Source organism: Engystomops pustulosus, chromosome 3, assembly GCF_040894005.1.
Source record: "Engystomops pustulosus chromosome 3, aEngPut4.maternal, whole genome shotgun sequence".
Classification (NCBI taxonomy): domain Eukaryota; kingdom Metazoa; phylum Chordata; class Amphibia; order Anura; family Leptodactylidae; genus Engystomops; species Engystomops pustulosus.
The window spans coordinates 182,710,709-182,723,490 of record NC_092413.1 but is presented as its reverse complement, the minus strand read 5'-3'; the positions used below and the strand labels follow the sequence as shown (position 1 = coordinate 182,723,490).

The following is a 12,782-nucleotide window of genomic DNA, read 5'->3' as shown; positions in this document are numbered from 1 at the left end:
GTAGAAGAACATGCTGAAGTCAGCCTCATAATTGCACGGTTATCTTATACTTAGGATGACAGATGTGATTTAATGGTACATAATGAATGTAGCATACAGCAGCACAGAGATGTATTATCTTCAGACAGAGGATTAGCTCACTGACAGTCATATGAACTGCTCCCTCCCTACAACAAGGACCTTGTCGCCAATTCACCCATGTATATTAGAGATGTACAGTGGACCCTATTGTAATAGGTTCTGGTGACCTGCGTATGGGTATTGCAGTGTGATCAAACTCAACTAGATGACATTTTTGTACTTTTTACAACCAATTGACTTACTCTTCCTCTATCCCCAAATACATCTAGTTTGCATTGCCTTTTGCTGGACTGTATATAGGGGCCCTCAAGCAAAATGATCTTGTAGTACATACTAGTTTTGTAAAAGCAGGTTGCCTTTAAGTGCAGTAACACTAGAAGTTCAATAATCCTGGTCTAATTTTTTGTAGTGCATTTTGATTACATGGATAGTCATGCCCAAATATAGACCCGGTAGGTGCGGAGGACAAGAAAAGTTCCACACTCCATTAGACCACTAGAAAATCATGTATGTGCGCAACATCCATCATCATCAAGACAGGACTGCAGCTCTAACATAATCATTACGCTCTATTTTTAATGTCCAGTTCTAAAAGCATTGGCAATATCATCTCTATAAAATTCAAGCCCAATGGAAAGGCGGCCAGTGGACATTCTGTGCAGAACAATACATGATATAATGGAGTGTACTAAGGGCTTTGCTAGGGGCAGAAAAGATCCGGGGCAGGGGCCCTTGTGAAAATATACCGATATATGCTCTTACCAGCTGTATAAAATAGCTTAGAGCGATTTGCACTTTTGGATAATTCTTGCAACTTTTGTTCAAAAGGTTTGAAAATTCACAAAAGACCCTAACTCAGATATATTAAAAAGCAAGGAGCACAAAGTCAGACCATGAAGATATCTACCACATGGATGCAGTGTTGTACACCAGGCACACTTATACGCTGGTGTGTACCCCTGAAACAGGATCCATTTTCCTTTATCTTCTAATGACCTCATTTTGGAGAAATATTTTTAAAATTATGCAAATGAGTCTCAGGGGCTCCTGTCTACGCCACAGAAGCCCCTTCTGGTTTTGTCGTCTGCTAATTCTGCGCGCCACTGTTCAGCATTACTGCCTCCCTATTTAGCAGATGACAAAGCCAGTGGGGCTTCTGTGATGTAGACAGCAGCTTATTAGGCTCATTTGCATAGCTTTAAAAGATTAATTTAACCAAAACGAGAGGATAAAAGAAGAACGGATCTGGTTTCAGGGGGCACGCACACAAGTGTGTAAGTATGCTTAGTGTACAATACTCCGTAGATTTACTACTTAGTAGATTTCCTTCAAAGATACATGTACCCCAATGGGGGGCATTCATTATTGACTTTCCGACAGAAATCTATTTTTTTCCCTTGCTGCGCCTTATTTATAAAGTGTTGGTGCCTCAATATCGTTGGTTTTCCAACACTCACAAATTTTCCTTTTTTGGGTGCTGCTTGATAATTCAACACATTTCCTGCCCTTCCAGTTTCCCAACACATTTTTTGGCGCCCACTTATAGCTGCAAAAAGAAGGTTAGGGAGTTCTCTTTCACCATCTTGAATGTGGCGACAGTTGGAACAGGTTTGAAAAGGTCTACAAGTCATTAACCCCTTGCACTACAATATAACATCCCAGTGAAAATTATGGCGCGATTTGTGCAACGAAAACACAGACCCTGCGTCAAAATTGCTAAACGTCCCACAATATGTTTTGACATTGGAATAAAGTCTTCTCCAGGTTAGATAACCTTCAGAAGATGAGCAAGAACAATTGTGCTTAGATTCTTGTTTCCATTGTTCTCACTGGTTAGGAACAAGTAACATGCAGCCATTGTCTTCCTCGTTATTTGAAGTATAGATCAACATATAGAAAACATCAAACTAATAAAGAAAGGTGCGATCTTGTCCTTTTAATAAAATAAACTTACTGTATTTTTCAGACTATAAGGCACACTGGATTATAAGGAGCACCATCAATAAATGCCTGCTAAAACGTCTAGGTTCATATACAAGGCGCTCTGGACTATAAGGCGCACCTTTGTTTTCTGAGAAAATCAGATTGATCTATACACAGGGTTATACAACAATCACATAAAATGCAGAAACAAATCTGCATGGATTTGTGTAAACATATCCAACGTGAAGAGAAGCAAGTTTGACAGCTAAAAGCAAATAAAATATTAATGGGGAATTAATCCCACAGGATAGGCCATAAATGATCTATAGATGCAGATCTCACCCTTGGACTTTTCAAATAAGTATAGTATTTTTTTAGGATTCCTGTCCAGTATGCTGTTAAAGTAAATCACTGTGGGTTGGCTGCAGAAGATTCCACTGCAGCAAACCTGCACCTATCTAAGGAACGGATTAGATTGACCATCATTCCACAGCACAGCATGCACAGCCATATTCGTGCCTAAAATACTCAGGCATACAGACTCAGCACTCCAATATAGATGAATAGAGAGTGGCCACACATTGGAGGCAAACTCTTCATTCAGCCCACCCATGGGAAGGAAGGTAACAGATCCCCATTCCCGTTATAGGTGCGGGTCCCAGAGGTTAATTTATGACATACTGGGTTACAGAGCTGTCATTCCAAGAGCAGCCACTATCCAAAGCATGGCAGTGCACTCATCATATGAACATTGAAGTCTAACTTGTTCTGCAAATTCTGGACAATCCTTTTAAGATCGACCAACTTGTCACAGAAGAATGCAGAACGCTGCAGTGAACTGTAAATCACTTTCCAGAGAGTACATGAATATAATGATTGTGTGAAAGATTTATTTTCAGACTGTACAAATTACATGAGAAGGAAGTGTATGTGTGTTGCCGGACCAGAAAGGTTGGTTTTCAACCACATTCCACAAGAGCAGGAAGACGCTCTGTACACCACACTACACTACACCATACAGCACTACACCACATAACATTACACCACTCTACATTACATTACACCATACCGCACTACACCATACCGCACTACACCATACCGCACTACACCACATAACATTACATCACTCTACAATACATTACACCACACTACATTATACTATACCACACTACACCACATAACATTACACCACACTACATTATACTATACCACACTACACCACATAACATTACACCACACTACATTATACTATACCACACTACACCACATAACATTACACCACATAACATTACACCACACTACAATACATTATACTACACTGCATTTGTATCTGGAATTCCAATACCACCCAGGAGGAGAACTGGATGCAGTATGCTCAAGGGAGAGATGGGATAAATCTGTAATCCCTGATAATTATGTATTCCCAATTCCCAGAACAGATAGTGCACGTTTATCTACCACATCCCATCAATAACCTGTAACTGTACGGTTTACGCTCTAAATGTCAGCCAGGAAACAGCCAGGAAGATGAAACACCCAAATGGCATTCACACTAAACATTGGGAGAAGTGACCGAGACAAAGACAGGAAGACGATCATGTGATCCGATCATGACGAGGCTTCCAGTACTTCAAGGGGAGTGTGGCAATCATTTAGTCTCTCTTCTATGCCCATTACCAAGCAATGGGGTGTGACATTCTTGTTGAGCTCATTGTGAAAAGGATATTGTGCAGGGTCACTCTTCAAACACTGTCCTCATTTATGTGATTGGAGACAATTTCACGTGGAGCTTTAAGCTGTCCTCTGGCAAGGTTAGAAAGTGGCAGACACAGAGGAGACCCCTCACTAAAGTGCATAGCAAAAACATATTGCACCATGGCAACAACATGCAAAAACCTCTGTATAAGGTCATTAGAATTTCCTCTATACTGAGGTATCCTCAAAATCATCCATCACATCGACAACAATCTCACCTAAACAAATCAGGAGCAACAACATTACGATGCAACTTTATTAGTGTAGCATTATGTACAAAAAAAATGATGAGCCACTAACAATGCAAGGCCCTGAAATAGAAAAGGGGGGGGGGCATTCATCAATTGTGGCGCAGGGTCTGTGTTTTTGCCGCAAAAATCATACAATAATTTATACCAGGATGTTAGCTTGTAGCGCAAGGGGTTAATAAATCGGCGCACAACCGAAAAGGTTCAGAACTGTCTCTGATTCTTGAAGGTGAAGTAGAACTTGGTAGACCAGCTTTTAGCCCCTCTGTGCAACAAAAATTGCGCAAAAAAAAAAACTTGAGTGTCGGAAAAGGAGCCATATTGTGGAGCGGACACTTCATAAAATTTTCACATAAGGCACAGCAAGGCACAGAGCTATGAAGGGTGTATGAAGAGCTGAGCCGTCTTCATAAAAAGATGGGCTTTGGTGCATATTGCAGCAAAGACCCATCGCTATCACCCACGGTCGGTGCTTGCACCGATCGCGGGGGTCAACCTTTTCTCTGCCACCAGCAAAGTCTCGGGCGGCACTTAAAACATAACGCCGCAATGTTTCTTCCAATGTTTCTTCCAATCTTCCAATCGGTTGCCATGACAGCCTCGGGTCTTCGTCAAACCCGAGGCTGAATGGTTTCTGCAGATTCGTTACAATGAGCCAGTGGCTCATTGTAATGAATCATATGCAAAAACACCATATACTGCAATACAGTTATATTGCAGTATATGGTAGCAACGATCGGACCATCTACGGTTAATGTACCCTAGAGCAGTGATGGCAAACCTTATAGACACCGAGTGCCCAAACTACAACCAAAACCCACATATTTTTCGCAAAGTGCCAATGGGACAATTTAAGCAGTAACTTATTTCTCCCTGCTGTGTCACAGGTTTAAATTGTATAGGCACCTGAGGACACCAATACAGTAGAAAGAAGGAGAAGAATTTTGGATTATCATTGTAGCTTCCTTCTAGGGTCCTGGGCTGCCTGGGACGGCAAGAGGCCTTGAGTCCTGTCTGGCAAAATATGTGCTGGGGTGATGGCGGGTGCCCATAGAGAGGGCTCTGTGTGCCACCTCTGGCACCTGTGCCATAGGTCCGCCACCACTGCCCTAGAGGGTCTAAGAAATAGTGAAAAAAAAAGAAAAAAGTTTAAAAAATGTAAAAAATTTATAAAATATTAAAAAATTCTAATCACCCTACTTTCCCTAGAACTGATATAAAACATAATAAACACAAAATCACAAACACATTAGGTAACGCCACGTCCCAAAATGCTCGATCTATCAAAATATAAAAAACAGTTATTGGCGGTGGTGACCTCCGAGACGGGAAATGGTGCCAAAATGTCCAAAACACGACTTTTACATTTTTTATGTCATGTAAAAAGTTGTAATAAAAAGTGATCCAAATGTCGCACAGTCCTCAAAATGGTAGCAATGAAAACGTCGGCTCATTTCGCAAAAAAATGACACCTGACACAGCTCCGTGCGCCAAAGTATGAAAAAGTTATTAGCGTCAGAAGATGGCAAATTTAAAAAAAAATTTTTGTACACATTCGATTAATTTTTTAAAATGTATGAAAACGCAATAAAACCTGTATAAATTTGGTATCACTGCGATCGCACCGAACTAAAGAATAAAGTAGAGCAGTTATTTGGAGCGCAGAGTGAAAGTTGTAAAAACTGTGCCCACAAGAACATTACGCACATGCATTTTTTTTCAATTTTTCCACTTTTTTTTTGCTGCCCAGTATATATGGCATGGAATAATAAATAAATAATAAATAACATCTCGGAAAAGTAGAATTTGTTACAAAAAAATAAGCCCTCACACAGGTCTGTACACGAAAAAATGAAAAAGTTAGGGATTTTTGAAGGTGGAAAGCAAGAAATTAGCAAAAAAAGAAAAAAACCCGCGTCCTTAAGGGGTTAAATGCGCCAGTGTTTATCACAGTATCACATGCTGAAAGTCATAAAAAGTTGTGTTTTTGCCACACGGTGTTACAACTCTTCAATCACTTCATGCTAATCTACAGCTTTATTACCCTGTAATGCATAAAAGTGACTAAAAATCACTGAGGATGCGGTCACGCGTCACGTTTGACGCGTGCATTTAAAACGCAGCTGAAGAGAGATTTGGCTAATTAAACAGCTGTTAACACTGGCATTTACAAAATGCAAATGTTAACACTTGCGGTAACAAACACGTGTTTTAATGCGATGTTAGCACATGTGTTAACACTGTGTTAACACTTGCATTTTGTAAATGCAAGTGTTAACAGCTGTTTAATTCAGCTGTTGCAATGTGTTTTTAAACGCATTCGTTAAACGCGATGTGTGACCGCACCCTTAAAGGACACCTACCACCAGGATGAAGGTTTGTAAACCAAGCACACTGACATACTAGTGTGTGCCCCCTCTGGCAGGTTTTGATCTTCTTTTAGCATATAATGCCCTGGTTTTACAACAAAAGACTAAAAATTATGTCTTATGTGTTAATAGGTGTTAATGGAGCCTGGAGCCCCTCTGGGTCATTTGCATCATTTTTAAAGCATTTTTTTTTTTTACTTAAAACCTAAAGAAGAGCAGATCCTGAAAGAGAGGGCACACACCAGTATGTCAGTGTGCTTGGTTTACAGTCCTTCATCCTTGTGGTAGATGTCCTTTAACATGTTGAACAGAGCATTTTATAACATCCCCCCCCCTTCCCCCCAATATTGTCAGGTTGGTTATCAAGGTAAAGTGACCACCCAGTGATAATGTTTTGGCAGTCCTGCCACTGGCATTAATATATGGGTCGTTCTACGGTGCACAAAACCCTAATGGGTTTCCCAGCACAGGATTTTGGAAGCACCAATGTAAAATAGGTGTAGTAGTCTAGTGTATAATTCTAAGTGCATGTGTAAGATGGTTTCATGCTACTACTTGTTATGATGGCTACACACCCATGCGTGCAATATCTAAGCCTTCTTAGTAATATCAGTAGATCAATATAACATATGTAAATCTGCTGCCTGGGTGGGGCCTGCACACATCTCTTTGGGTGCGTTCACACGTTCAGTTTTTAAGATGCCGTTTTCAAAGCCAAAAGCAGGTGTGGATCATGATGGGTGAGCACATACCACTGAGTGGTGCTACTCCTCCTATTTTTTACACTCCATTCCTGGTTTGGACATCGAAAACTGCATCTGACCCTCAGTGTGTGCCCAATGGTCCCCGATGGGGAACCCGTGTCGCTCATGACCATTCTGCTCCATTAATCTTTATGGAGCTGACGGAGATCGCACTCAGCAATTCTATCAGCTCCATAGAGATTAATGGAGCAGAATGGTCATGCGCGGCCATTAGTCCAAGGGCGCGTTCACACGTTGCGTTTTGGCCTGCATTTTCATTGCGTTTGAAACGCATTACAACAGCTGAGAAGAGGTAATTTGCCTAATTCCATTCCTGTTAACATTTCCGTTTACAAAATGCATCGTAAAGGCAATGTTAACACATGACTTTTGTTAACACATGCATTAACATTGCGTTAACAAATGTAAACGGCAATGTAATTAGGCAAATTACCTCTCATCAGCTGTTGTAATGCGCCCTGAGGAGCGACGAGGGAGCCCTCGTTTTCGCAATATGCAGGGATCTCAGCATTGATCAGTAAGTAAGGGCCTAACTTTCCTTCATGGTAAAACACAAGTCTCAAATATTTAAAGGACATCTTTCACCAGGATGAAGGACTGTATGCAAATGAGGGGCCATAGGTGTTAATGGATTCTATACCCCTCAGGGCGCGTTCACACGTTCCGCTAGCGCCGCGTTCATAACGCAACGCTAGCGCACAGGGGGCGGAGTTTGGGGCGATCGCATATGCGTTTCCAGAGAAACGCATGTCCACGCCCCAGTAGCCGCATAAGTAAATTTGCATACAAGTTTAATAAAAGTTAACAAAAAAGTGTGAGGATGTGAGGGCTATCCTCACGTCCCATTGATCCACCTACCACCCGATCTACCTTTATAGGTAGATTTGTGGTGGTAGGTTCCCTTTAAACTAGTAAACCTTGAGACAGTGTGGTAAACCTGGGAAAATACTGTGGAAACATTTTTCTTCAGTATTTGTAAGCTATTATCAGGGGAGGAACCCAACAGAGAAAAAAATCATGGAAAAAGGTGCAGTTCTGTATTTACGTTCCACTCCTGGTTTTGTCTTACAAATACTGATATATATACTGATAATACTGGACCACAATACTGCCGACTAAGAGAGGCCCACGGGATGGGCTTACTGCAAAAGTCAGCTGTAGTGGAATTCATAACCCACAGTGATAAAAAAATATTATAAAAATACCATCTACATGCTGTAAAGAAAATAAACACCATGGAAAATGGATTTCACTGCAGACTTAGAATCTACAATATGTTTAGCATTTCCTGTACTTGCAAAGCAAAGGTTAAGGGCTCATTCAGACGACCATGATCTGTCCACGACTCCCAAACCCCGGATTTCATGGACTGAACACAGACATAGGACGGGACTCTGTGCATCATAGTGACATGTGTGATGCAGGGAGTCCAGTCTTCTCTACAGATAAGCAGCGGTGAACGGTAATGATTATGGTGGGGAGGCAGGGACTCCTTAAAGGAAACCTACCACTTGTAGTGGCAGGTTTCTGATGGAAATACCGGGCACCAGCTCAGGGCGAGCTGGTGCCGGAGCTTATTTTCGTTAGTGTTTTAAACCGCGGTATCGCGGTTTAAAACACTTTTTAAACTTTATAGCCAGCGCAGGCAGGTACGCTCTCAGCGCTTACCGTGCGCGCGGCTACATAGGAAGTGAATGAGAGCCGCGCGCATGGTAAGCGCCGAGCGCGTACCTGCCTGCGCCGGCTATAAAGTTTAAAAAGTGTTTTAAACCGCGATACCGCGGTTTAAAACACTAACGAAAATAAGCTCCGGCACCAGCTCAGCCTGAGCTGGTGCCCGGTATTTCCATCAGAAACCTGCCACTACAAGTGGTAGGTTTCCTTTAATGTCATATTTCTCTATGATGCAAGGAGTCCAGTATACTGCACTGGGGTCCAGAAATATCCAACCAGCAACAAATCTGTGTTTGATGACCCAACCACAGCGGTGTCTTTTAGCCATTTCAGAAACCATTTATCTTAAGTCTGGAAACAGGTGTCTAGTTTTTGGGATTTTCTGTAGGGTTTTGGGCTTGCCTGATATATCCTAGTGGTTGATATATGAGGCGGGTGAGTCATTTTGTTTTTGAGACTTATCTGCAAATGCGCACAAAAGTCTAAAATATTTAAGCAACCCCTTGCCTACACCTCCTCTGGTCTGCAGTTTATTTGCGCAAAAAATTGTTACTTTTTACCACGATTGCACAAAAATTAGCGACTTTTGCTGACGTCCATATTCTGACAAATCAGACGCTTCACTGAAAAAAAACATAACAAACTTTGTGAAAAGGCAACAATATTCTAAAAAAAAAACATTTTAAAAATTTGATGAATGCACCCCCAGGTGTTTTGGATGGTCTTTGTTCCAATTCTGACCCGTGTGACCATGGCCTGATCGCTATACAATTTATGAAAATATGATTAGTATAACAGTTCATTTATGGTCTTTACTTATTCGCTTTAACCTATAATTTGTCTGTAAAAAACTGACCAAAAGGGCCCTGCTATAATCTTTAATGATTGTGAATGGATCTGATAAAATGGCATTTAATGTGTCCATGTACTGTCCATTAAAATAAAAAAACACCCATCCATTTTTATTTTTGCAGGGTCACAACTAAAAAATAGAAACACAATGATATCCACAAGGCTGCCTCTTGGTAAGAACAACTTTATAGTAATGTACCAGGTCAATGATAGGAGACAAGCAACGGACTTCCTTGTGGTGGGGCCAATGACAAGAACAAGCTCCAAAACACAGTTGTGGTTAACTACATAATCACAACGAAATATCATAACATCTTATATCCAAAAGTAAGTCAAGTGAAGTGAATGAAGTGTGTACAGTATATGAAGCAGTATGACATCACATGTGACGACAGATGATGTCACAAGCCATTAGAACACTTGCACTTGTTGTGTTCTCTCTTTCCTCTATTAGAATCCATTGTAGTTTTAGGCATATTTTGTTTTTATAATAATGAAACAGACCACCATGTTAAAGCACCTATACAAGATGTTGTATTCCTACTATGGCCAATAAAATTAAGGTGTAGGAACCCGTTTCAAACATTTTGGTGACCTCTGCTCTTACTTACTGACGTGACATTTACAGGCAGTAGAATGCCGGAGCAGTGTATTGTACAGTCATATAATACAGATGACAGCTTAGTAAAGAGGATCACTTCATAATAAAACACACCTCTCTACAAGTAGCGTTAGGATACAGAAGACTGGTCGCCATACCACACCCATCGCACGAGGGTGCACAGATCTGCTACAAAGTAGCAAAATGTGTCAATATAAAACAAGGGCCCGGATGGCTGACATTGGTGGATAACATCAGTGTAACCTGACACAATGTGTACCGGAAGAAAACGCGTATTAAATATTAAGCAGAATGTCGCCCAGAGGCGTTTACTTCATTTACTTGACATTCATAAAAACAATGATTATTTTCTTACCTGTCTATGGGTTCCATTTGTATATGTCCCATTGATGTAGGGCTTATGGCCATTTTCTTGGGGAACACCCTTGACCCCTGCAGTCTTCTCTCTGCCCCCCTGGAGGGTCTGTGTGGAGCTATACCCTAAAGCTACTCCATTAACCTCACCCTTTGGCTTTAGGGTCAAACCACATAACCTTTGGAATTGGGCCACCAGCTGAGGGTCCTGCAGGGTTTCCAGCAGCAGCGGCAGGGCCATGGTCTATGTAAGTGACACTGGATAAGGAGAAACAGAATAGATGCAGACCTTTCCCTGCCCTTTGATCAGCATAGATACAGCAAAGAGAACACACCGTGGGAAACAGGTGTACAAGGCGGTCCTAGTGCCGGCACACACCTTACTCACTTTGCAGTTTAATCTGCAGCAGTAACACATTCACTGCCAAATACTATCAGGCAGCACAAAACACGCCATACGTAAGTCGGTAAGGTAACAAGTGTCCTGTGTATGCTTCTTGTAATGACAAGTCCAACCAGTTCTGCTGTAACACCAGGGTAGATATCAATGGCACGTCTCACTCATGTCCAAACCCCGAGGGTTGCAATATCTAAGTTTCAGCTCACAGATAATCGTAGACTTCTAAAACTTTGACTGCATTTCATTTTTGGGGCAATACATACAATCACATCACAAAGCTTTGGTACTGGAGTTTCCCAAGTATTATACCTCATACAGAGGTTGTTAGACTTCACAAGGCAGTTTTTTCCTAGTTATACAGCATTCCCTGTATACAGGTAAAACTGCTACCTAGGGAAGGCTGTGAGGTCACTACTATAAGGCTGGCGGCACACGTGGGGTTTTAAAGCAGTTTTTGGGACGTTAAAAAACGTATGCATTTTTTAAAATGCATCTCTATACACCTGAGCTGCACACAACATTTTTTTAAAGACTTATGCCAAAGTTTTTTTGATGTTTAACATACGCCCTCATAGTAATTAATGAAGTCATGCACACCGTGTGTTTTTCCTACTCCGTGTCTATTTTGCGTTCAGGCGCGTTCACAAATCTTGTGAAATACACTGTAATATTTTTGGATCATTTCGTTAAACCCTGTCGAAAATTTAGCAGCTATATCAGCACCACAGGGAGGAGTTATGTACAGTGATGCTGCAGAAAGGTTCTCTAGTATTTGGCCAGGATGTTTTAAATGTTTCTACAGTAAAATACTGCAGAACTTTAGTCCAGAGTGGACAGCGGTGTCGTATGCTTGGGCTTCCTTCGCACAGTATTACTGTGGCAGTTATGTTTGTTCCGTATCATGCCATAAATGTAAAATTTTAAAACTTTTTTTTGATTCCTTTTTTATTCTCTGATTTTTTTGGCATTCTTTTGAGGGATTATATTTTCCTATGTCTATACCACATTGAAAAAAGGAAAGTCAAAACTACATGCGGACCCTCAAAAACGTGGGTTTTTTTCCCTGAAAATTCCATAGGGGCGCATTCACACTATGCGTTGCGTTGAGTATTTTGATGTGTTTTTGACGCATTCCACAGGCTTCAGCCTTGATTACACGCTGAGGTTACATTGTGTTTCCACTGCATCTGCTACAACACAATGTAACCTCAGCGTGTGATCAAGGCTGAAGCCTTTGGAATGCATCAAAAACTCAGCAAAAAACACAAGCAGGTGTAACAGTTTTTTATGAAGGGGTTTGAGCTAAAAGAAGAAGTGGATTGAAAAGGAATAAAAAAAATTAAAGGAATTATCCCTGCTGGATCCACTCCTGACTTTGGCTAAAAAAAAATGCATCAAAAACTGCTGTGTCATTTTTTTTTTATTTGCTTTGTGTGAAAGTTCCCTTATTTTGACTTTCTAAGGTTCGGTAAAGTGCTCTCCCTTTGCCCTAGTCAGTTTACCTCTAAAACATCGCTCACTCACGAGTCATGTATATGGATAAATAATGTAACGCACTTTTCTACTGAGGTCACACTGGTTTTGCTTTCATTTGGACAGAGTCCATTTGATGATAGAACCTAAATGGGTTGCCAGTATCTGAAACCGAATAATCTTACACAATGTACCTGCTGTCTCTGAACACTGTGCACCGATCTGATATTGATTACTCATCCTAAGGATAGGTCATCAATATTTTAG

At 41.0% G+C, this 12,782-nt stretch overlaps 1 protein-coding gene across 2 annotated transcripts in view; it reads right to left on the bottom strand.

Annotated features, from left to right (window-relative positions):
* SGPP2 (sphingosine-1-phosphate phosphatase 2) overlaps positions 1-11,041 on the bottom strand; it is a 39,987-nt gene extending 28,946 nt beyond the window's left edge. Inside the window, exon 1 of one of the 2 annotated variants that reach the window (XM_072143142.1) lies at positions 10,644-11,041. In XM_072143142.1, coding sequence (XP_071999243.1) covers positions 10,644-10,883 — 240 coding nt within the window. In that variant the 5' untranslated portion in view covers positions 10,884-11,041. The remainder of the gene's footprint in view (positions 1-10,643) is intronic. The other variant, XM_072143141.1, reaches the window with a different exon arrangement.
* Between the last annotated feature and the right edge of the window lie 1,741 nt (positions 11,042-12,782).